General features: G+C 38.8%; 1 protein-coding gene across 1 annotated transcript in view; it reads left to right on the top strand.

The window, feature by feature from the left end:
• The first annotated feature begins 2,365 nt into the window (after positions 1-2,365).
• LOC128568540 (putative uncharacterized protein ENSP00000383309) overlaps positions 2,366-26,349 on the top strand; it is a 40,191-nt gene continuing 16,207 nt past the window's right edge. Inside the window, exons 1-2 of the mRNA XM_053566212.1 lie at positions 2,366-2,455; positions 20,293-20,339. Coding sequence (XP_053422187.1) covers positions 2,366-2,455; positions 20,293-20,339 — 137 coding nt within the window. The remainder of the gene's footprint in view (positions 2,456-20,292; positions 20,340-26,349) is intronic.

Below are 26,349 nucleotides of genomic sequence, written 5' to 3'. Positions count from 1 at the left end.
GCTCAGTCGGTAAGGCGCCGGCCCCATATACCGAGGGTGCGGGTTCAAACCCGGCCCCGGCCAAACTGCAACCAAAAAATAGCCGGGCGTTGTGGCGGGTGCCTGTAGTCCCAGCTACTCGGGAGGCTGAGGCAAGAGAATCGCCTTAAGCCCAGGAGTTGGAGGTTGCTGTTAGCTGTGTGAGGCCACGGCACTCTACTGAGGGCCATAGAGTGAGACTCGGTCTCTACAAAAAAAAAAAAAAAAAATATGTAGTGACCCTTCTTATCTTTCCTTACTTTTGTTGGTTTAAAGCCTGTTGTATCTGCAAATAAAATTGCAACACCTGCCTTTTTCTGTTTTCCATTTGCCTGGAATATAGATGACAATCCCTTCACCCCGAGTCTATATTTATCTTTTAAGGTAAGATGAGATTCTTGTATACAGCAGATATCTGGCCTGAGTTTTTGTATCCAGTCGGCCAACCTGTGCCTCTTTAGAGGACAATTCAATCCATTCACATTAATTGAGAATATTGATAGGCCTGGTATAATTTTGGGTATTGAGTTTTTCAAAAGACCAGTGGACATTTTTAATCCTTTCGCCACTGTGGAAGTTGGAATTTGATCAATAGTTTCAGAGTGAGTTTACTTTGATGGAGAGTTGCGCTGGCCATTATCAAGGATAGGTCTGAGGATATCCTGGAGAGCTGGTTTGGTTACGGCAAATTTCTTCAACATATGAATGTCATTAAAGTATTTAATTTCTCCATGATAAATGAAACTCAGTTTAGCTGGATACATGATCCCAGTTTAAAGTTATTTTGTTTTAGGAGATTAAAAGTCAATGACCACTCTCTTCTCACTTGAAAGGTTTTAGCAGAGAGATCTGTAGTCATTCTAATATTCTTCCCCTTGTAGGTTATGTTTTTTTTTACATCTGGCTGCTTTTAGGATTTTCTCCTTCATATTAACTTTAGTAAAGTTAATTATGATGTGCCTGGGGGATATCTTATTCAGGTTGAGTCGTGCTGGGGTTCTGAAACTATCTGCTATCTGGATTCAGGATCTCTTGGTATGTCTGGAAAGTTATCTTTCATAATCTCATGAAGAAGGGCCTCTATGCCTTGTGAAACTACTTCATTGCCTTCAGGGATCCTTATAAGGCGAATATTGATTTTCATTGAATTATCCCAGAGCTCTCAGAGAGAATGATCTGTTTTTGCTCTCCATTTCTCTTCCTCTTTGAATGTTTGGGATCGGTCAAAAGCTTTGTCTTTGATGCCGGAAATCCTTTCTTTTGCCTGTTCCATTCTGTTACTGAGGGATTCTACTGTATTTCTCATATCATGTAAGGCTGCAATTTCTTTTTTCAATGTGTCTAAATCTTTGGTGATTTTGTCTTTGAATTCACTGAATTCTTGAGACATCTTCTGAATTAATCCTACAATTTCTACCTCCATCTTTACTTTCATTCTGTTGATCTTGTTTGCAATCCAAATTCTAAATTCGATTTCAGGCATCTCAGCTATCTGCTTGTGAATGGGGTCCTCTGGATTGGCTGGTTTGTCATTGAGGGGGAGTTGAACTGTTCTGTTTATTCATGTTTCCAGAGTTTTTCCACTGATTCTGCCCCATGATTGCTTTTCAGTGTTTAGCTAGATGAGCAGGTAAGGTGAAATTGGACTGGAAACTTCTACGGTTGTGGTTGACCAGCACTTCACCTAGGGACTGGTACTGGTGACTGCAGCTTTTCCTCTACAATTTTGCAAAGGACCTGTACAGTACTACAGTCTGTGACTCTAGAGGCCTGGTTGGTATAGTGAGGTTAGGTGACTCTGTCTTGTATTCAGCTGATCTCTGTCCAATCCTAGTGAATCAGTGACTCTGGATTGCAGTCTCAGCTTTGGTGAAATATAAGCAACTAGGTCATCCCTTCCCCCACTGGTATGTCTGGAAGAGGACAATCAAACCTTCCCACTACAGTAAAACCTGGGTCTTACCTTGGAGGGTCCTCAGGTAATTTGTCCAGTTCAAGAGTTCCAGACCAATTGTCCCAGACAGCCCCCACTCTCTAGCTGGAGAGTTCAAGAGGACTCCAGCAACTAGATGTTAGGAGTCTATTGGCAGCTCAAATGTGATTTGAGCACCTCTGGTGCTCCAAGGGGTCAGAAAGGCCTGTCCAATAGGTGGTTTAGAGCCAGGGGGTTGATGCCTCTTACTCCACATTGGTCATCCTTCACCATCGGACTCTGGTCACCCTGGTCTCTGGTAGTCCCACTGGCAGTCTCTGTTAACCCAGTCTCTATGGCCCTGTTTTTCCAGTAAGCAAATGTGCCAGGGCTATGTGCCTGCCAGAGTCAAAGTGAGGTCGTTGCCTCCTCCTCATGGTTACCACGGTCTGCCACCATCCAGTAGGGGAAGCTGAGTTCTGTGCCTCGGGTGCTCAATGGCAGCTGAAGAAAGTTCCAACTGAGGTCAGTCCAAACCTGAGGATATCCAGACAGCAAAAGAATTTCGCCCTCAGCCACTGCACCTTTGTTGCTGCTGCTCTGCAGCTCTGGAATCCCTATAGGGCAAGGCCTGGTTCCCTCTGGCAGGCCACAGAGTTGGGGAGATTATTCTCCAGAGTTAGACCCCAGTAGGGTCACTCTGCTAATGCTGAAGTTGGGTAGGAGGTGCCACCTCTTGGGTTCGTGTACCTCAGTAGTTTCCAAGCCTCCACCCACAGTGCAAGAACCCAAGCCTCTGTCTACTGCTGAGATACACTTTTTTGGGGCCAGGGCAGTCACTTTTCCCTCTATATCTTCATATGGATTCACAGGTACAGCACCACCAGTGCTGTCCATTTCAAGAGTTCCATTGCCATCGTCTATGCAATGCCCAGTCCTAGCCAAGAAGTGCAGACATTCTGGATTCTGGAGGAGTTGGACTTTAGATTGCCAGGCTGGTGGGGGTGGGGTGGGGTGGGGGGGAAGGTAGGCTGAAGGTTCAAGGTGGCAAGGAAAATATTATTTACAAATTCTACTTTAAACAGAAATACAGTACATCATTGACAAATGCTGACAATAGACTGATGTACTTAACTCCTTTAAACTCTCACCAACCAGCTTCATGCACTAGTGATGCCAGTCAGGCAGGGAAAGTTAGAACTAAATCATGAGCATACCAGCCATCAGTTTAGTCCTTATGTCTTACTAATGTTTTAATTGTGCTTGTCAATCTGGGAGGATCATTTTGTTGAAACTTACTTTGTTCTTTGGTATTCTCAATACATTAATTTAAAAAATAAAATATGTAAAAGATAACAAAAAAGTGTTAATAAAAATAAAAGGATTTCTCCTGTAAAATTTGGATTTAGTCAAAAAGGCCTCACTTAAGGGCTTAGAAGACCACAGGTTCTCCTGGTATGCCCTACTCAAACCTCTCCTTTTGTCCTTATTGCAATGTACTCCAATTGTCCCCTTATGTTTGTTTCTCACACAATGACCATCTTCTCTTGCTCAAAAAGGATTTGAATGAATAGATGAATAATCAGTGCATGGGTGGATGGGAAAATGCATGATCTGGTGACTTGAACTCTGTTGGAAACTACTTTCTACCCCCTCTTTCCAGAAGAGAAGAAAACGAATGTTAAAAGCCATTTGTTGTGACCTGCTCTTGATATTTGAGTGGAGCATAGCATGTCAGTATCCTCAGTAAATGCTTCTATCCCACAAATATCCAGGAAAAAAGTATACAACTTTTTTTTCCCCCAAAGGAACTCAAAGCAGTAAATAATATTAAAACACAGAGAAAGCTGAAAGGTCATTTAGTGTTTAGGAATTAAAAAGACCAAGTCTCTAGAATATTTAATTATTAACTATAATCAATTGTTGAATGTAGTGTTAAACTTCTAAAATGAAGACAATTCTATAGCACTTAAGACAAACATTTATTTATTTATTTTTTTTTTAATTTTTTTTATTAAATCATAACTGTATACAATGATATGATTATGGGGCATCATACACTCACTTCATAAACCATTTGACACATTTTTATCACAGTGGTTAGCATAGCCTTTCCGGCGTTATCTCAGTTACTGTGCCAAAACATTTACATTCTACATTTACCAAGTTTCGCAAATACCCCTATAATATGCACCACAGGTGTGATCCCACCAATTCCCCTCCCTCTACCCACCCCCCCCTTTCCCACTTCCCCCTATTGTTAAGTTGTAGCTGGGTTATAGCTTTCATGTGAGAGTCCCAAATTAGTTTCATAGTAGGGCTGTGTACATTGGGTATTTTTTCTTCCATTCTTGGGATACTTTACTAAGAAGAATATGTTCCAGCTCCATCCATGTAAACATGAAAGAGGTAAAGTCTCCATCTTTCTTTAAGGCTGCATAGTATTCCATGGTATACATATACCACAATTTATTAATCCATTCGTGGATCGATGGACACTTGGGCTTTTTCCATGACTTAGCTATTATGAATTGGGCTGCAATAAACATTCTGGTACAAATATCTTTGTTATGTTGTGATTTTTGGTCTTCTGGGTATATGCCCAGCAGAGGAATTACAGGATTGAATGGCAGATCTATTTTTAGATCTCTGAGTGTTCTCCATATATCTTTCCAAAAGGAATGTATTAATTTGCATTCCCACCAGCAGTGCAGAAGTGTTCCCTTTTCTCCGCATCCACGCCAGCATCTCTGGTCTTGAGATTTTGTGATATAGGCTAGTCTCATTGGAGTTAGATGATATCTCAAAGTAGTTTTGATTTGCATTTCTCTGATGATTAAAGATGATGAGCATTTTTTCATATGTCTGAAGGCCTTGCACCTGTCTTCTTCAGAGAAGTTTCTCTTCAAATCCCTTGCCCAGCCTGCGATGGGATCCCTTGTTTTTTTCTTGCTGATGCGTTTGAGTTCTCTGTGGATTCTGGTTATTAAACCTTTGTCAGAGTTATACCCTGCAAATATCTTCTCCCATTCTGAGGGCTGTCTGCTTGCTCTGCTTACTGTGTTCTTAGCTGTGCAGAAGCTTTTTAGTTTGATCAAGTCCCAGTAGTGTATTTTTGAAGCTGCTTCAATTGCCCGGGGGGTTCTCCTCATGGAATATTCACCCAGACCAATTTCTTCAAGGGTTTTCCCTGCATTCTCCTCTAGTATTTTTATAGTTTCATGTCTTAAGTTTAAATCTTTAATCCAATGAGAGTCTATCTTAGTTAATGGTGAAAGGTGTGGGTCCAATTTCAGTCTTCTGCAGGTTGCCAGCCAGTTCACCCAGCACCATTTGTTAAATAGGGTATCTTTTCCCCACTGAATGTTTTTAATTGGCTTGTCAAAAATCAAATAGCGGTAAGTAGCTGGATTCATCTCTTGGTTCTCTATTCTGTTCCAGATATCTACTTCTCTGTTTTTGTGCCAATACCATGCTGTTTTGATCACTATCGATTTGTAGTAAAGTCTGAGGTCTGGTAGTGTGATTCCTCCTGTTTTGTTTTTATTTCTGAGTAATGTCTTGGCTATTCAAGGTTTTTTCTGATTCCATATAAAACGAAGTAATGTTTTTTCAAGATCTTTAAAATATGACAGTGGAGCTTTAATAGGGAGTGCGTTGAAATTATATATTGCTTTGGGTAGTATGGACATTTTGATAATGTTGATTCTTCCTAGCCATGAGCATGGTATGTTTTTCCATTTGTTAACATTTTCAGCTATTTCTTTTCTTAGAGTTTCATAGTTCTCTTTATAGAGATCTTTCACGTCTTTTGTTAGGTAAATTCCCAAATATTTCATCTTCTTTGGCACTACTGTGAATGGGATAGAGTCCTTAACTGCTTTTTCAATTTGACTGTTGTTGGTGTATATAAAGGCTACCGATTTATGAATGTTGATTTTGTAACCTGAGACGCTGCTGTATTCCTTGATCACTTCTAGGAGTTTTGTAGTAGAGTCCCTAGTGTTTTCCAGATACACAATCATATCATCTGCGAAGAGCGAGAGTTTGATCTCTTCTGACCCTATATGGATACCCTTGATCGCCTTTTCTTCCCTAATTGCGGTGGCTAAAACTTCCATTACAATGTTGAAAAGCAATGGAGACAATGGGCAGCCTTGTCTGGTTCCTGATCTGAGTGGAAATGATTCCAATTTAACTCCATTCAATATGATATTGGCTGTGGGTTTGCTGTAGATAGCCTCTATCAGTTTAAGAAAAGTCCCTTCTAGACCAATTTTCTTGAGTGTTCTGATCATGAAGGGATGCTGGATATTATCAAAAGCTTTTTCTGCATCAATTGAGAGAATCATATGGTCTTTGTTTTTTAATTTGTTTATGTGCTGAATTACATTTATAGATTTACGTATATTGAACCAGCCTTGAGACCCTGGGATAAAACCAACTTGGTCATGATGTATAATTTGTTTGATGTGTTGTTGGATTCTGTTTGTTAGGATCTTGTTGAATATTTTTGCATCTATATTCATTAGTGATATTGGTCTATAATTTTCTTTTCTTGTTGGGTCTTTTCCTGGTTTGGTGATCAGGGTGATGTTTGCTTCATAGAACGTGTTGGGTAGTCTTCCTTCTTTTTCTACATTTTGGAACAGGTTGAGTAATATAGGTACTAATTCCTCTTTAAAGGTTTGGTAGAATTCTGACGTGAAACCATCTGGTCCCGGGCTTTTCTTTTTAGGGAGGTTTTGTATAGTTGATGCTATTTCTGAACTTGATATGGGTCTGTTCAACATTTCCACTTGATTCTGGTTAAGTCTTGGAAGGTGGCGTGCTTCCAAGTATCGGTCTATTTCCTTCAGATTTTCATATTTCTGAGAATAAAGTTTCTTGTAATATTCATTAAGGATTTTTTGGATTTCTGATGAGTCTGTGGTTATTTCGTCTTTGTTGTTTCTGATTGATGATATTAGAGATTTTACTCTTTTTTTCCTGATTAGGTTGGCCAGAGGTTTATCTATTTTATTGACCTTTTCAAAAAACCAGCTTTTTGATTTATTGATCTGTTGTATTATTCTTTTGTTTTCAATTTCATTTAATTCTGCTCTAATTTTGGTTATTTCTTTTCTTCTACTGGGTTTGGGGTTGGAATGTTCTTCCTTTTCCAGTTGCGTGAGATGTCCCATTAAGTTGTTAACTTCCTCTCTTTCCGTTCTCTTTAGGAAGGCTTGCAGTGCTATAAATTTCCCTCTTAGAACTGCCTTTGCAGTGTCCCAGAGGTTCTGATAGTTTGTGTCTTCATTGTCATTTTGTTCCAAAAAATTGGTGATTTCTTTCTTAATCTCATCTCTGACCCAGCTATCATTCAGCATAAGGTTATTTAACTTCCATGTTTTTGTATGGGTATGCAGATTCCTGTTGTTACTCAATTCAAGTTTTATTCCATGATGGTCCGAGAAGATGCATGGAATAATTTCTATTCCTTTAAATTTACTGAGGTTAGACTTGTGACCTAAAATGTGATCAATTTTGGAGTAAGTTCCGTGGGCTGATGAGAAGTATGTGTATTCAGTTTTGTTGGGATGAAATGTTCTGTAGATGTCTGCTAAATCTAAATATTGGATGGTTAGGTTTAAATCTAAGATTTCTTTGCTCAGCTTCTTTCTGGAGGATCGATCCAACACTGCCAAGGGAGTGTTGAAATCTCCAACGATTATGGAGCTGGAGGAAATCAAGTTACTCATGTCTGTTAGAGTTTCTCTTATAAATTGAGGTGCATTCTGGTTGGGTGCATAGATATTAATAATTGAGATCTCGTCATATTGAGTATTACCCTTAACAAATATGAAGTGACCATTCTTGTCCTTCCTTACTTTTGATGGTTTAAAGCCTACTGTATCTGCAAATAAAATTGCAACACCTGCTTTTTTCTGATTACCATTTGCCTGAAATATGGATGACCATCCTTTCACCCTGAGTCTGTATTTGTCTTTTAAGTTGAGATGTGACTCTTGTATGCAACAAATATCTGGCTTGAGTTTTTGTATCCAGTCAGCTAACCTATGCCTCTTTAGAGGACAGTTTAAGCCATTCACATTGATGGAGAGTATTGATAAGTCTGGTGGAATTTTGGGTATCGAGTTTTTCAAAGGTCCAGTGGACATTTTTAATCCTTTCGCCAGTGTGGAAGTTGGAGTTTGATCCGAAGATTCTGAGTGAGTTTACTTTTGTGGTATAGGATTGGGTTGGTCATTGTGGAGGATAGGTCTGAGAACATCCTGAAGAGCTGGTTTACTTATGGCAAATTTTTTCAACATATGAATGTCATTGAAGTATTTAATTTCTCCATCATAGATGAAACTCAGTTTAGCTGGATACAAGATCCTGGGTTGAAAGTTTTTTTGCTTTAGGAGATTAAAAGTTGATGACCAGCCTCTTCTTGCTTGAAAAGTTTCAGCAGAGAGATCTGCAGTTATTCTAATATTCTTACCTTTGTACGTTATAGTTTTCTTTCGCCGGGCTGCTTTGAGAATCTTCTCTTTCATGTTAACTTTAGTGAAGCTAATTATGATATGTCTGGGAGATGGCTTATTGGGGTTGAATCGTGCTGGGGTTCTGAAGCTGTCTGCTATCTGAATTTCAGATTCTCTAGGCATGTCTGGAAAATTTTCTTTCATAATTTCATGTAGAAGGGCCTCTGTGTCCTTGGCAGCTACTTCATCAGTCTCCGAAATTCCTATAACCCTTATGTTGTTTTTTTTTCGAATTATCTGAGAGCTCTCTGAGTGAGTGATCCGTTTTTGCTCTCCATTTCTCTTCCTCTTTGAGAGATTGGGAGCGTTCGAAGACTTTATCTTCAATGTCAGAAATCCTTTCTTCTGCTTGCTCCATTCTGTTACTGAGGGATTCTACTGTATTTTTCATATCTTTGAGGGCTGTAAGTTCTTGTTTCAGTGTGTCTAAGTCTTTGGTGGTTTTGTCTTTAAATTCGTTAAATTCTTGAGACAATTTTTGAATTTCTCCTCGAATTCCTAATTCCATTTTATTAATCTTGTCTGCAAACCAAATTCTGAATTCGACTTCTGACATCTCAGCCAGTTGTTTATGAATGGGATCTTCAATCACATCTGCCGTATCTTTTCTTGGGGGGGTTGATCTATTCTGGTTATTCATGTTACCAGAGTTATTCCGCTGATTCCGCCCCATGGTTTACTCCCTTTGGTTTTTCCCCTGGGGTTTTATCGAGGGCCCGTACAGTGTTGTGGCCTGAGAAACTGGGGCCCTGTCTGGTGTGGTGGAGCAAAGTGGTTCTGTCTTGTTTTCAGCTGGTTTCTGTTCGATCCTATTGCAACTTCTACTCTGGCTTGAAGTCTCAGCTGTGTGGAAAAATCAGCAATTAAGTCACCCCGCCTGCCCACCTCTGGCCCCAGTTGGAAAAGGAGAATCAAACCTTCCTACAATCGCACACCCAGGGCACCGCCTGAAGAGTCCTCAGTCTATTAGCCCAGTTCAAAAGGTCCGAATCAACTGTCTCAATCGGCACTTGTCTCAGGTGGAAGGGTTCAAGAGGTCTCTGGGAACTGGATCACAGGGGCCTGGTGACTCCTTGACACGGCTCACCCCAGTGCAGCGTGGAGTCAGGAGGAGCCACCCAGCAAACAGAGCAGTCTGGGAAGGTTGACGTCTCCTTCCCCACTTTGCCCCTCCGTCGGACCCAGTCACTGGTATCTCTGCAAATGGCTAACCCAGTTGCCTGCAGTGAACAGACACTCCAGGGGTTTGCACCTGCCTGAATCGCAAGGAAGTCTGCCAGGCCCCCGCAGACTGCCGCTATCTAGCAGGAGGAGATGGGGCCTGACATCTTTGAGTGTTTGATGCAGGTGATGGGAAGGAGGTGTTCACTCAGGCTTAGCCCCGTCCCTGATGCATGCTGCTAATAGAACAGAACAGAACAGACAACTTTGTGAGGTTCTGTCTCTGTTCTTGTTGTCGCCTACAGGAGACGGGCTGTTTTGAGTTCAAACGTCTTTGCTGCTGGAGAATTGCGTCTGAACACCTCTCTGGGTCGGCCCCGCCCTGGAGGCTTCCGGGTTTGTGAGCTGTGTCACCGGTGGCCTCCTCTGGTTGCCCAGGGAGACAGGGGGTGTGGCCTCAGAATATCCAGAAGTGAGCGTTCTGCTGTTAAAGAAAAAACGGCTGTTGATCTACCTCCAGGGAACTGCTGCTCTGGTGTGGGCACTCAGGCGACCCTTTTCTCCTCTGTCCCACGCCCCAGAGTCAGCACTGAGTGGCCGCAGTTTGTGCTGGGTCCACTCCCCTTAAGAGATCCCCCAAGAATCAGAACTCTTGGGGGATGGGCCCCCAGACCCCGATTGGGAGTGGGGCGGGGGGAAGCTAGAGTTTCATTCAGTTTCACGCAATACTACGGTCCGGGGAGGGCTCCTGCACTGCACCGCAGGGAAGTGCCGCCAAGGCTTGATTTCCCCTCAGCAGAGTGCCCTCTCCTCGCTCACGTATCCCAGAGTCAGCGCTGACCTGACGCAGCTCAGGCACTGTGCACTCCCCTCGAGAAATCACCCAAGGAGCCGAACTCCTGGGGGATAGGCCCTCAGACCCCGAGTGAGAGTAGGGGTTCTCAGCTCTCAGCGGGGAGGCCAGAGTCTGATTCAGTCTTGGGCCCCGTATGCCTGGGGAGGGTTGCTGCACTGCACCGCAGGGAAGTGCCGTGAGGCGTGACTCCCCCTCAGCCCGGTGCCCTCTCCTCACTTGCGCGCCTCAGAGTCAATGCTGACCAGTCGCAACTCGGGGACTGTCCACTCCCCTTGAGAAATCACCCAAGGATCCGAACTCCTGGGGGATAGGCCCTCAGACCCCGAGTGAGAGTAGGGGCTCTCAGCTCTCAGCGGGAAGGCCAGAGTCTGATTCAGTCTTGGGCCCCGTATGCCTGGGGAGGGTTGCTGCACTGCACCGCAGGGAAGTGCCGCGAGGCGTGACTCCCCCTCAGCCCGGTGCCCTCTCCTCACTCGGCGCGCCTCAGAGTCAATGCTGACCAGTCGCACTCAAGGGGACTGTCCACTCCCCTTGAGAAATCACCCAAGGATCCGAAGTCCTGGGGGACAGGCCTCCAGACCTCAGTGGGCGGGAGGGGAGCGCCGGGGATTCAGGGTTGCCGGCAGAGGATTCCCAAAGTTTTATTCAGCCCTATGTCCGGCAGGAGAACGCCACGGCACCCCAGTAGGGGAGGTAGGTCCAGTTTTTAGAAGGTCTCTCCTGTGGAGAGACCGTGGAAATTAAAGGGCTCTAATTTCTGCCCGCTTGTTCAATTTCTGCCCGCTTGTTCAATTATGGGGCTCTAGAGCTGGTCTCATGGGGGAGGGGGACTCCCGTCCGCTTGGTGGTGGATTTTGTACCTTTCGTTTGCGTCCTTGTGATCACAACTTGCCTCAGCGGTGTTGATGTGCGTTCTTCAGCCTTCTCTCTTGGTGAGGCTCAAGTCCACCAGGATACTTACTAAATTCCTGTCCCTTAACTCTCCTTCTGGACGGGAGCCTTTGTTGAAAGCTGGCTTCAGTCCGCCATCTTGTCTCCCCCTCGACAAACATTTATTAAACCAGACATTATACTAACAGGTTTAAAAACTGCCTCTTTATCTGGTCACTTCCCTGTAATATTTTAAGATAGTCTCCTTTTTAACCAGTACTTTGCCATCTGCAAATAATGATATTTTATATATAGTTTCTCTGCAGTTTGACATGTTTTATTTCTTTGTAACTTACTGCAATTGCACAGTTCCCCAAACAACATTAATTATGAAGTTAAATGCCACCATTTTTCTGTCATGTCCTTTTAAAAAAATCATTAAAGGAATATATTTATGTCATTTAAAAAATGAAGTGGAAGGCCCATAATAAAGAACAATTTTCTTTTGTTCCTCATCCCTAGTTTCTCTCTCTAGTGACAGTCATTTCAAGTTGTTTTTTTTTTAGCTGAATCTTATTTTAATTAATATTTTTAAATGCTATAATTTTACTGCTTTTTCTTTACTTGTTAATTTTAGTTATTATTACTTATTTGACTCCTTCTTATGGGAAATGGTGGTTCAACTCTCTTACTCCACCTCTGCTTCCCTTCCTCCCCCGTCCTCTTAACAAACACAGTATATGTGAATACCACTATTTTCAAAATAAAATCCATCTCTTTTTCACTTTTGCATGCAATAGCCCCCCAAATCTCCTTGCTTCTCCCCTTGCCCCCCTACTTTTCACTCTTAACACAGCAGCCAGAAGGGCTTCTTCTATTAATAAAATGCGAGAATGATCTTGTCACTTCTTTGATCGCAGCTTGCAATAGTTTCTCATCTTACTTAGAGTAAAAGTCCAAATACAGTATTATAATTTTATGAGATCACCATTTTATTAGTCTATCATTGACCAAAATGTTGTATGTGGGGCATAATTGCAAATCTAAGAGGGGAATTTCTGAGTCATGAGGTAATTCTGTGATAAATTGGTTGTGGTAATTCTATGATAAACCACACTATTTTCCAAAGTGGTTGTACCATTTTGCATTCCTACCAGCAGTGTATGAGAGTTCAGTATCTCCACATCCTCACCTACATTTGTTATGATCTGACATTTTGATTGTAGCCATCTTCACGGATATGAAGTAGAATTCCACTGTGGTTTTGGTATGCATTTCCCTGATTACTAATGCTGTCAACTATCTTTTCATATGGCTATGAACATTCGTATATTTTCCTTGAATAAATGTCTGTTCAAGTCCTTTATCCATTTTTAATTGGGCTATTTGTCCTTTTATTATTGAGTTGTAAGACTTCTTTGTATATTCTGGATACAAGTTTCTAATCAGATGTTTGATTTGCAATATTCTTTCACATTCTGTGGATTGCATTTTCTTTTTTTTGATTGTGTTCTTTGTAGTGCAAAAGTTTTAATTTTGGTAAAGTCCAACATATCTATTTTTCTTTTATTGCTTGTGATGCTGGCGTCATCTTTAAAATTCTATTTCCAAATCTAAGGTCATAAAAGCTTATCACTACTTTTTCTTCAAAGAGTTTTATAGTTTTAGTTTAAATATTTAAGCCTTTAATCCATTTTGAGTTAATTTTTGTATTTAGTGTGAGGTAAGGAAGGGTCCAGGTTCATTTCTTTGCATTTGGCTATCCAGGTATTCCAGAACTATTTGTTGAAAAGACTATTCTCTCCACATTAAATGATCTTGGCACCCTGGTCTAAAATCAGTTGACCACAGACAGGCTTATTTCTGGCTTTCAACTCTATCTTATTAATCTATATGGTCTATCTGTACCCCAGTATAATACTGTATTGATTTATCATTGTTTTGTAGTAACTGTTTCAAAAATGCAGCATGAGTCCCTGTGCTTCGTTATTTTTTTCAATATTGTTTCTACTATTCTGGGTATATCACACTCTCACATGAATTTTAGAATTAGCTTTTTAGTATCAACAAAGAAGTTAGGTTAGAATCTGGAAAATACTATGTTGGTCTGTGGATGAATCTCTTTTAGAAAAATTATCCATCTTAAAATACCAAGTCTTCTGTTCAATGACTATGAAGAGTTTGCCATTCATTTTAAAATTTTCTTCAACAGCGTTTTATAGTTTTCATACTATAAGTTTAGATGTATTTTGTTAACTTTGTTTCTATTTTATTCTTTTTGACTATATTGCAAACTGAATAGTTTTTTAAATTTCATTTTTGAATTGTTTATTCCAAGTATGTAAAAAAATACAATTGATTTTTGTGTGTTGATCTTGTATTCTCAAATTGCAGAATATGTAATTTAGTTTAATAGTTTTTTAGTAAATTTCTTAGAGATTTTTATGTATAAAATTATATCTAGAATTTTGAAACTATAGTTTTGCATATTGTGTTTTAATTTTTTATCTCAAAATATTTTACGATTTTCCTTTTGATTTATTCATGGTAATTTATCCTTATGTATTTAAGAGCATGTTGTTTAACTTTCATATATTGGTTAATTTCCCAATTTTTTTCCTGCTATTGGTCTTTTTTTTTTTTTTTATTGTTGGGGATTCATTGAGGGTACAATAAGCCAGGTTACACTGATTGCAATTGTTAGGTAAAGTCCCACTTGCAATCATGTCTTGCCCCCATAAAGTGTGACACACACCAAGGCCCCATCCACCTCCCTCCTTCCCTCTTTCTGTTTCCCCCCCATAACCATAATTGTCATTAATGGTCCTCATATCAAAATTGAGTACATAGGATTCATGCTTCTCCATTCTTGTGATGCTTTACTAAGAATAATGTCTTCCACTTTCATCCAGGTTAATACGAAGGATGTAAAGTCTCCATTTTTTTTAATGGCTGAATAGTATTCCATGGTATACATATACCACAGCTTGTTAATCCATTCCTGGGTTGGTGGGCATTTAGGCTGTTTCCACATTTTGGCGATTGTAAATTGAGCTGCAATAAACAGTCTAGTACAAGTGTCCTTATGATAAAAGGATGTTGTTCCTTCTGGGTAGATCCCCAGTAATGGGATTGCAGGATCAAATGGGAGGTCTAGCTTGAGTGCTTTGAGGTTTCTCCATACTTCCTTCCAGAAAGGTTGTACTAGTTTGCAGTCCCACCAGCAGTGTAAAAGTGTTCCCTTCTCTCCACATCCACGCCAGCATCTGCAGTTTTGAGATTTTGTGATGAGGGCCATTCTCACTGGGGTTAGATGATATCTCAGGGTTGTTTTGATTTCCATTTCTCTAATATATAGAGATGATGAACATTTTTTCATGTGTTTGTTAGCCATTCGTCTGTCGTCTTTAGAGAAAGTTCTATTCATGTCTCTTGCCCATTGATATAAGGGATTGTTGGCTTTTTTCATGTGGATTAATTTGAGTTCTCTATAGATCCTGGTTATCAAGCTTTTGTCTGATTGAAAATATGCAAATATCCTTTCCCATTGTGTAGGTTGTCTCTTTGCTTTGGTTATTGTGTCCTTAGCTGTACAGAAGCTTTTCAGTTTAATGAAGTCCCATTTGTTTATTTTTGTTGTTGTTGCAATTGCCATGGCAGTCTTCTTCATGAAGTCTTCCCCCAGGCCAATATCTTCCAGTGTTTTTCCTATGCTTTCTTTGAGGATTTTTATTGTTTCATGCCTTAAATTCAAGTCCTTTATCCATCTTGAATCAATTTTTGTGAGTGGGGAAAGGTGTGGGTCCAGTTTCAGTCTTTTACATGTAGACATCCAGTTCTCCCAACACCATTTATTGAATAGGGAGTCTTTCCCCCAAGGTATGTTCTTGTTTGGTTTATCAAAGATTAGGTGGTTGTAAAATGTTAGTTTCATTTCTTGGTTTTCAATTCGATTCCAGGTATCTATGTCTCTGTTTTTGTGCCAGTACCATGCTGTCTTGAGCACTATGGCTTTGTAGTACAGACTAAAATCTGGTATGCTGATGCCCCCAGCTTTATTTTTGTTACAGAGAACTGCCTTAGCTATACGGGTTTTTTTCTGGTTCCATACAAAACGCAGAATCATTTTTTCCAAATCTTGAAAGTACGATGTTGGTATTTTGATAGGAATGGCATTGAATAGGTAGATTGCTTTGGGAAGTATAGACATTTTAACAATGTTGATTCTTCCCATCCATGAACATGGCATGTTCTTCCATTTGTTAATATCCTCTGCTTTTTCCTTTCTGAGGATTTCATAGTTTTCTTTATAGAGGTCCTTCACCTCCTTTGTTAGGTATATTCCTAGGTATTTCATTTTCTTTGAGATATGGTGAAGGGAGTTGTGTCCTTAATTAGCTTCTCATCTTGACTGTTATTGGTGTATACAAAGGCTACAGATTTGTGGACATTGATTTTATATCCTGAAACATTACTGTATTTTTTGATGACTTCTAGGAGTCTTGTGGTTGAGTCTTTGGGGTTCTCTAAGTATAAGATCATGTCGTCAGCAAACAGGGAGAGTTTGACCTCCTCTGCTCCCATGTGGATTCCCTTTATTTCCTTGTCTTGCCTAATTGTATTGGCTAGAACTTCCAGCACTACGTTGAATAGTAAAGGTGACAGAGGACAACCTTGTCTGGTTCCAGTTCTAAGAGGAAAAGCTTTCAGTTTTACTCCATTCAGTAAAATATTGGCTGTGGGTTTGTCATAGATAGCTTCAATCAGTTTTAGAAATGTGCCAAGTATGCCTATACTCTTCAGTGCTCTAATTAGAAAAGGATGCTGGATTTTATCGAATGCTTTTTCTTCATCTATTGAGAGGATCATGTGATCTTTATTTTTGCCTCTGTTAATATGGTGGATAATGTTTATAGACTTGCGTATGTTAAACCAGCCTTGCATCCCTGGGATGAAGCCTACTTGATCATGATGAATGACTTTTTTGATGATAAGCTGCAATCTATTGGCTAGTATTTTGTTGAGAATTTTTGCATCTATGTTCAGGAGTGACATTGGTCTGAAATTCTCCTTTTTGTTTGGGTCCTTTCCTGGTTTTGGTATCAGGGTGATGTTTGCTTCATAGAATGTGTTGGGGAAGATTCCTTCTTCCTCAATTTTTTGGAATAATTTCTGCAGTACAGGAATAAGCTCTTCCTTGAAGGTTTGATAGAATTCTGGAGTGAAGCCATCTGGACCAGGGCATTTTTTGGTTTGAAGATTTTTTATTGTTTCTTTGATCTCAGTGGTTGAAATTGGTCTGTTCAGGAGCTCTATTTCTTCCTGGCTGAGTCTAGGGAGAGGGTGTGATTCCAAATATTGATCCATTTCTTTCACATTGTCAAATTTCTGGGCATAGAGTTTCTGGTAGTATTCAGAAATGAACTCTTGTATCTCTGTGGGATCAGTTGTTATTTCCCCTTTATCATTTCTGATTGAGGTGACTAGAGATTTTACTTTTCTATTCCTCGTTAGTCTGGCCAATGGTTTATCTATTTTATTTTTTCAAAAAACCAACTCCTTGTTACATTAATTTTCTGAATGATTCTTTTGTTTTCTATTTCATTGATCTCTGATTTGATTTTGGATATTTCTTTTCTTCTACTGAGTTTAGGCTTAGATTGTTCTTCTTTTTCCAATTCCATAAGATCTCTTGTGAGATTGTTGATTTGCTCTCTTTCTGTTTTTCCAATGTAGACATCTAAAGCAATGAATTTTCCTCTCAAAGCTGCTTTTGCAGTATCCCACAGGTTTTGGTAGCTTGTGTCTTCATTGTTGTTATGCTCAAGGAAGTTAATGATTTCTTGTTTTATTTCTTCCTGCACCCATCGGTTATTCAACAGAAGATTGTTCAGTTTCCATGCCTATGGGTGGGGTCGAGCATTTTTGTTAGAGTTGAGTTCCACCTTTAGTGCCCTATGGTCTGAGAAGATACAAGGTAAAATTTCAATTCTTTTGATTCTGTTGATATTTGTTTTGTGTCCTAGGATATGATCAATTTTGGAGAATGTTCCATGGGGTGATGAGAAGAATGTATATTCTTTATCTTTGGGATGGCGTGTTCTATATGCATCTATCAAGCACAGTTGTTCTAGGTTGTCATTTAAGTCTCTTATATCCTTGTTTAATTTCTGTTTAGAGGATCTGTCCAGCTCTGTAAGAGGAGTATTAAGGTCCCCTGTTATTATGGTATTATCAGGAATCATATTGCTTGAGTAACGTCTGTTTCAAGAATCTGGGAGCATTTAAATTGGGTGCATAGATATTTAGAATTGAAATGTTTTCTTGTTGTATTTTTCCCTTGACCAATATAAAGTGACCATCTTTGTCTTTTTTGACTTTAGTTGCTTTAAATCCACATGTGTCTGAAAATAAGATTGCAACTCCTCTTTTCTTCTGAATTCCATTTGCCTGAAAAATTGTCTTCCAACCCTTGACTCGGAGCTTTAATTTGTCTTTTGAAGCCAGGTGTGTTTCTTGCAGACAGCAAATGGATGGCTTGTGTTTTTTAATCCAGTCCACCAATCTATGTCTCTTCGGTGGGGAATTCAAGCCATTAACATTTATTGAGATAATTGATAAGTGTGGTAGTATTCTATTCGTCTTATTTTGTGAGAGTCCATTGCTTAGTTTTATCTTTAGGATCAGTGTGGAGTTTTGGTTCTGTCCTTTAATTTCTGAGTTCTTACTTTGCTGCTGATCCATTGTGGTGGTCAGTGTGCAGAACAGGTTGAAATATTTCGTGTAGAGCTGGTCTTGTTGTGCGAATTTCCTCAATGTTTGTATATCTGTAAATGATTTGATTTCTCCGTCAGTTTTTAAGCTTAGCTTAGCAGGGTACAGAATTCTGGGCTGGAAATTGTTCTGTTTAAGTAGATTAAAGGTAGATGACCATTGTCTTCTTGCTTGAAAAGTTTCATTAGAGAAGTCTGCGGTCAATCTGATGGATTTGCCCCTGTAGTCAACTGGTGCTTACTCCTGGCAGCTTGCAGAATCTTTTCTTTTGTCTTGACTTTGGACAGGTTCATCACAATGTGTCTTGGAGAAGCTCGGTTAGAGTTGAGGCGACCTGGGGTCCGATAGCCCTCTGAAAGCAGTGTGTCAGAATCTTTGGTGATATTTGGGAAATTTTCTTTTATAATATTCTCTGGTATGGCTTCCATTCCTCTGGGGCATTCTTCTTCCCCTTCTGGAATTCCTATAACTCGTATGTTGGAACGCTTCATAAAGTCCCATAATTCTGACAGTGAACGTTCTGCTTTCTCTCTCTTCTTTTCTGCCTCTTTTACTATCTGAGTTATCTCAAAAACTTTGTCTTCTACCTCTGAAATTCTTTCTTCTGCATGGTCTACCCTGTTGCTGATACTTTCCATTGCATCTTTAAGTTCCCTGATTGACTGTTTCAGTTCCTTCAGCTCTGCTATATCCTTTTTATATTCTTCACATCGTTCATCTCTGATTTGATTCTGTTTTTGGATTTCCTTTTGGTTATTTTCCACTTTATTAGCAGTTTCCTTCATTGTTTCCATCATTTCTTTCATTGTTTTCAACATGTGTATTCTAAATTCCGTTTCTGTCATTCCTAACATTTCTGTATAGGTGGAATCCTCTGCAGTAGCTACCTCATGGTCCCTTGGCGGGGTTGTTCTGGACTGGTTCTTCATGTTGCCTGGAGTTTTCTGCTGATTCTTCCTCATGGGTGATTTCTTTTATCTGTTTCCTTGCCCTAATTTTCCTTTCACTTCCTGTTGCTCTTTAAGTTCTCGTGCCTGTGGACTAAGGGTTACAGGACCAGAAGGGTGAGAAGGTTTAAGAGCAAAGAAGGGATGAAAGAAAGGAGGACCGAGTGATAAGAAAGAAAAAAAGAAATTTAGAGAAAGGAGAGGGGGTTGGTAAAAGGAATATTGACAAAAAGTAGAGAGTCACAGAAAGAGGGAGACAGTGCAATATAGGTGTACAGTAGGGTACTTTGATACAACCTTAAAAAAAAAAAAAACACCTTCTGGGGGTGCCCAGTTGGGTGGTTCCCTTGAGGTAAGCAGCTCTTTGCTAACCTGATGAGACACAGTACCCCACCTCCACCAAGTAGAGAGGAAAGACAAAAATGCTATAAATCAAACCAAAACAAGCAAACAGAAAACTTTACAGGATAAAATTGGCTGGAAAAACCAAATAATAGCGGTAGAAACACTAACAAAAATGAAGTTCTAATTATTGAAATAGGCAGCAATGGGAAATTATAATTTAACTAGAAAAATTGAGAAAGAAAAAGGATCTGTATGGAAAAGGTTGAACTTAAAAAATAAAACAACAATCCACAACATCAAAATAAACAAAAAAAACAACCAAACCAAAACAAACAAACAAAAAAAAACACAACCAAAAACAAAACAGTATGTATATGTTATTGAATATTGTCTGGGCAACACGTGGTCTTCTGGGGTATGCGATGTTAATCATAGTTCTGATACAACTGGAGGCTGCTAGTTTCTCAAACCCCAGCAGGTAGACAGCCTAAATCTCTCTTCAGCCCATTTAAAAGGCACTTTGAACTTGTTCACTTACTGAGCAGAAGCTTTCTCAGGGTAGTGCTTGTCGCTGGAATCACTGCTGAAGTGGCTATCCACTTACCCTGTGTGTCAAAACTGGTCTCCCTCTGCCCCCGAGGGTTAGGGCTGCAAGGCGGCTCAGACCCCGCCCTTAGGCTACTTGGTCGCTGGGTTACCAGATCCCATCCAATTCCAGCTCTGCGACCCTGAGGGCGGAGCTTCCTGGGGCAGATCGCTCACAATGTCTGCCTGTGACCCAGAGCCAAACACTATTAGCTCCGTCTGGCTCAGCGGCTCAGACTGGGGCCCTAGACAAAGGCCAAAGTTCTCCGCGCTCCTGCTCAGGCTCTCCCCAAGGCAGTTCAGCTGAGTGCCAAGTCCAAAGACACCAAAACAGTTCACAGGTAAGGCCTTTCTGGTTTGCAGTCTCACTGCTACTGAACTTACAGTTGCCGGTGGGTTTAGACGGATTGAACATACGCGACCACTTGCCAGTTTTCCACTGTTTTAGTCCTCCTCTTGGGGTCCAGAAGTCTCTCGCTGACTCCCTGTATCCTCTCAGGGGTGATGATAGGCAGATACCACCAGCCAGAGATGTCTGGAGTCCTGTATCCCCAGACTCACGGTGCCCAGATGCAAGGAAGCTGTTACTCGGCTGCCATCTTTGCTATTGGTTTTTTATTTTATTCCACTATGGTCAGAAAGAATATATTCTGTAGTATTTTTTCATTTAGATTCATTGAAAGCTATTTTTTTTTCCCCTCAGCATTTAATCTATCTAGGAGAATGTTTCATGTGCTTTAGATGTCTATTAAGTCTAGTTGGTTTATAGTATAGATCAAGTCTTCTGTTTCTTTTTTTTGTTGACCTTCTACTTAGTTACTGCATTTAGTATTGAAAATTAGGTATTAAAATCTATGACTATTATTATTAAATTGTATATTTCTTCCTTCAGTTTTGTAAGTTTTTCTTTTATGTATTTTGGTGCCCTGTTATTAGATACATGCCTTTATAATAACTATGAAAGGAGTGATTCATTTATTGTTACAAAAATTTCTTTCATTATTTCTACTAACATTTTATTTTCAAGTCCATTTAGTCTGATATTAGTATAGCCACTCTAGAATTCTTATAATTTCTGTTTGCATGATGTATCTTTTATCTAAAGTTTGTCTGCTGCCTAAAGGGCATCTTGTGTTGTTAAGCCAGTTTGATAATCTCTGCCTTTTGATTTGTTTGGATTGTTTAATCTACTCACATTTAATGTTATCATTGATATAATTGGATTATGTCTGCCATTTTATATTTTGTTTTCTATGCAAGTCGTGTCTCTTCTGTTCCTCTATTTTTTTTCACTGTTTTCATTTGCATGAAGTGAATATTTTCTAATGTAGCATTTAAACATCTTTAATGACTCTTCACTTATTTTTTTTTAATTTTTAGTTAGTTCCTTGGTAGTTGCTTTAGAGCTTTTCCTATACATATAATCAGTTTAACTCCAGTGAGATACAGAAACATTACTTTTTTTTGAGACAGAGTTTCACTGTGTCACCCTCAGTAGGGTGTTGTGGCATCACAGCTCACAGCAATCTTTAACTTTTGGACTTATGTGATTCTCTTGCTTCAGCCTCCCAAGTAGCTGGGACTATAGGCACCCACCACAATGCCCAGCTATTTTTTGGTTGTAGTTGTCATTGTTGTTTGGCAGGCCTGGGCTGCATTCAAACCCACTAGCTCTGGTGTATGTGGCTGGTGCCCTAGCCACTGAGCTACAGGTGCCGAGCCCATAAACATTATTTCTATAGAGCTCTATTCCTTTCCCCCTCTTCTTGTGTTATTATTGTTATGGATATTACATCTATAAATGTTATAAACCCAGCAACATATTCTTATGATTATTGCTTTATATAACTTTATGTCTTTGAAGGAAGCTGATAGAAGACAGGAAACAAGTATTAATTCACAGCTTTTATTAATAGTATTCTCCTTATTTACCATTTCTGCTTTTCTTTATTTGTTCTTATGCATTTAAGTTAGGATGTATTCCCTTAACTCAATACAACTTTATTTCCATCTTCCTCCTTTGTGCTTATTTATTGGCAAATGTATCATACTTCTATATTTTATAGCCAAACACTAAATGCATGCTATCCATAGTGTTTTATGTAATTGCTTTTTAAATCAGCTAAAAGAAGTAAAGAGAAGAAATGTGCATTTATACTCTGTCTCATAATTGCATAATTACCTTTATTGATGGTTTCTGGGCTTTTTGGTGTGTGTGCACATTCAAATTACTGTCTGGGGTCACTTGCTTTTAGCCCGAAGAACTTCTTTTATTATTACTTGCAAAATGGTTTGCAAGCAGCATTTCCCCCCATTTTTGTTTACCTGAAAACATCTTTATATCATTTTCATTGTTGAAATAAAGGGTTTTTCGGGATATAGGATTCTTGGTTAGTTAATAATTTTTTTCTTGAGCACTTTATCCTGCTGTCTTATAGTCTATTTGTTTCTAATGAGACATAATCTGTCAGTATTATTTGTGTTGTCTTTTAAGTGATGACAGAAAAATGAGACATCGTTGCTCTCAAGATTTTCTCCTTCTCTTTTACGTTAGCATTTTTACAATGATGTGTTTGTTATCTCCTTGTATTTATCCAGCTTATTCTACATGCATGTTGGTGTGATGAATATTACCCCCCATTTCTCTGAGGCTCTGTTCATTCTTCATTCTTTTTCCTCTGTGTTCTTTGAATTGTATAATCTCCGAGATTAATCTTCATATAGGCTAAATCTTTCCTCTAGTTCAAATATACCGTTGAGCTCTTCTAGTGAATTTTTCATTTCATTTATTGTACCTTCAACTCCAAAATTTCCATTTGGTTTTCTTCTTTTATTTTAATTATGACCGCTATCTCCTTATTAATATGGATTTTTTTGTCTGTGTGAGGCATTGTTGTCATCATACCTTTCTTTACCCCTTTAATCATCATTTTCTTCAGTTCTTTGGACATATTTCTAATAAATACTTTTAATGTTTTGTCAGATATTTCATCTGGTTGCTTTCTCAGGCAGTTTTTTTTTTTTTTTTCTGCTTGCTTTGTTCCCCCAGTGTATGTCATATTTTCCTGTTTCTTTGCATGTCTCTATAGTTTTGTTGGATACTGGATATTTTAAATGATGTACTGTAGCAGCTCTGCATTCTTCTTTTCCTTCCTTGTGGCTCTTTATTGCTGTTTGCTTAGTGACTGGCTGGATTATTTTAGTGATTTCTATTTCTCTTCCCCACAGTGCTCAGCTTCTGGTGTGCTTGTCTGTCAAGCTCCTATGCTGTTATGGAGCTCTTTATACTCCACATGTCTGTGGAGCTTCTTATACTATGTTTAAACCTTCAAAAAATTAGGACTGGGTTTTAGATTATGTCAAATGACTTATTGTTTCTATTTATTTTGTTGTGAATAAGTTTTTGAAATGAAAATACTAAGTAGAATATATTTTGCTTTTGTTGTTCTTCTGGCATGCCTGTATCTTGCTAACACTTTCTAGTAGAATTACTTTAATGCATTGCTTTATTGAATATGCTTACTTTTTATTGAAAATTTGTATCTATAAGAGGAAAACTCATAATAGTTCTGTGTGTATATGTGTTCTAATCACAATTAGAATTAAGACTAGTTTTTTTCCTTTTATAATAGTTTAGATAGTTTGCTATTATTTTCTCTTCTAGGGGATAAAATTTGTAGTTATTATTTGCTACTTGAAAGTAGCAAAGATACTTTGGAGATATTTTGATTCTAACAAGTATGCCCAAGTCTTATTTTGATAATGTCGTGTGAATACTTTTCCAATATATTTAGCTGTATATTCAAATTTCCTCTTCCTTATTATGACCATTTTCATGTTTTATATTTTTAGGGTGAAAAATTGAAAGAGTATAAATAGCATAGGCCTTGCAGATCTGAATTTCAATTCCAGCTGCATCTCTTGTAGCTAGGTGACCTTGGACATATAACTTCATCTCTCTCAACTTCAGTTCCTATCTGTAAAATTTATTTCAGTTCCTATATCTGTAAAATTTATTTATCTCATGAGTTATCACACTAACAAAAGACAGCATGTGCATAAAACACTCAGCACAGTACATAGTTCCTTTGCTTTTGAGAAAATAATTTATTTCATACAGTATTTAAAATATATTAGCATTCAACTGTGCAAAGTATTTCTTGATACTTTTTCTATCATTGTGGGTGCTCTTTATGTCTTATTTCTAATTTTATTAAATTTTTACTAGATTTTGCTATTTCTTGGCCATTTTTTGGTCTTTTTCAAAATGTGATCTTTGGTCATATTAATCACTTCCTTTAGTTTTCTTTATTATTTAATCAATTTGTTTATTTTACTTCGTTTATCGTTTTCTATTTTCCTGTAGTTTTTCTCTCATATATTTGGTTTATATAACAAGGTGAAAGTTAATTTTTCTTTCTTTTTTATGGAGGAAGCCAAGTAATTCTATAAACTTTTCCCCTAAATATTGTTTTGACCATCTCCTACAGATTTTGATGCATAATTATTGTTCTCTTAATATTCGGTATTACATCCTGAGTACATCATTAGAATTAAATTTTCAGGGATGAACGGGAAGCGGGTGGACTAATTAGTTAAAGAAGCCATCATAGCTATCTGCTGAAAAGCTGTAGTAAACTCGCTAGACTGAGAATACTAATTGGGTATCAAAATTTGGGGGGAAGAGGGTAGGAATAAAACCAGCCAATTTAATGCCTATATGCGCTGTCTTCCTCATGGGAGTTTTGCTTATGTATCTCATTTCATGTCTTCTACAATTGAAAATATTGAAGGATTGCCCAAAAGCATATAGCAAATGTAATTTACTTTTCAGAAATCCTAGGTGAGTGTTCTCTCTCACATTTTGGTCTTATCTGGAATGTACTTATCACATCATATGAAATAAAACAGTGAGCTCTTCTGCATGTGAGCCTTTTTATGTATCTGAAAACTGCTATCTTTAATACCCATTTCTATGCCACATTACTTATTTATAAATCTCTTACAGACTTATTTAGAGGTCAAATACTACCATCTGGAGTATCAATGGTGATGGTTGGATTTTTTTTTTTCTTTTTTTGAGACAGACTCTCACTCTGGCATCCTGGGTAGAGTACCATGGCCTCATAGCTCACAGCAACCTTAAACTCTTGACTTAAGCAATCCTCCTGCCTCAGCTGCTCAAATAGCTGGGTCTACAGGCACCCACCACAACCCAAGGCTATTTTTCTATTTTTAGTAGAGACAGAGTCTTGCTTTTTCTCAGGCTGGTCTCAAACTCCTGAGCTCAGGCAATCCACCAACCTCAAGCTTCCCAGAGTGCTATGATTACAGAAGTGAGCCACAGTGTCACCTCCCAGAGTGCTATGATTACAGATGTGAGTCACAGTACCAGGTGAGTATTCTTATGTTTTAACTAACATTTAGGGGACAGGAGAAGTTTGTCTTTACTTCAAAATGCTACTTAAGATCCATTACCTTCATAGAAAACATGGGTGTTAATGACAAATATTTTCAAATACATGAAAAGGCTCACATGTGGAAGAGCTCACTGATCTATTTCATATGACTCCAGAATAACATTCTAGATAAGACCAAAATGTGAAATTTTAATAGTTAAAATAGCTATGGTTAATTAAATTACTACATGAAACATATATGCATTGTGCTATGCAAACATTATATACAGTGAATTTTTATCAGACTCAAGAGGCAAGTATTTTTATTTTTATTCTCCCTCATTTATAGATGGAGGTACTGACCCTCTAAAGTGTTAAGTAATTCACCCCAAGTTGCAGAAATGGGGGTGGCACAGCTAGGACTTAAAAGTAGGTTACCTGACTTCAAAATCTAAGACTTTGTCTTTTTTTGCTTAATTGTCTCTCCTAGAAAGCTCTAATAAGTCAGAATATTAATCAACACAAAGGAAAATACATTGTATTAAGAATAATCATGCTTCAGGAAGCTAGGAGGACCCAAATAGAGGCTGCGATCCTCTATCCACAAAATGATGGGGGAATCTGTGAACTGGAAGTCACTGGTACTGATCCTAAATAAGACTCCAGAATTGTTTGTTAGAAATAGGGTAGTATATGACAGAAAAATCAGACTGCCTTATGAGGCAGTGAGACTCCCGTCAATGCATCAGGTGGGATGGATGGAATACCTCCTTACAGAGTCGGAATTTGGATGGGCAGTTTAACTCAATAGTCTGCTTTATTTTTTCTAATGACCTCTTCAGGACTTTTTCTCAAATGAAATGTCTTAAATATTAATTTAGATTTTACCAGAAATAAAATTTATAACAGCAGTTCTGAGGTTTTGACATGTATGGCTCACATTCAGACATCC

The sequence above is a fragment of the Nycticebus coucang genome, chromosome 17, assembly GCF_027406575.1.
Source record: "Nycticebus coucang isolate mNycCou1 chromosome 17, mNycCou1.pri, whole genome shotgun sequence".
NCBI classification, from domain to species: domain Eukaryota; kingdom Metazoa; phylum Chordata; class Mammalia; order Primates; family Lorisidae; genus Nycticebus; species Nycticebus coucang.
Note: the sequence above shows the minus strand (reverse complement) of the source record. Positions and strands in the feature narration are given on the sequence as shown.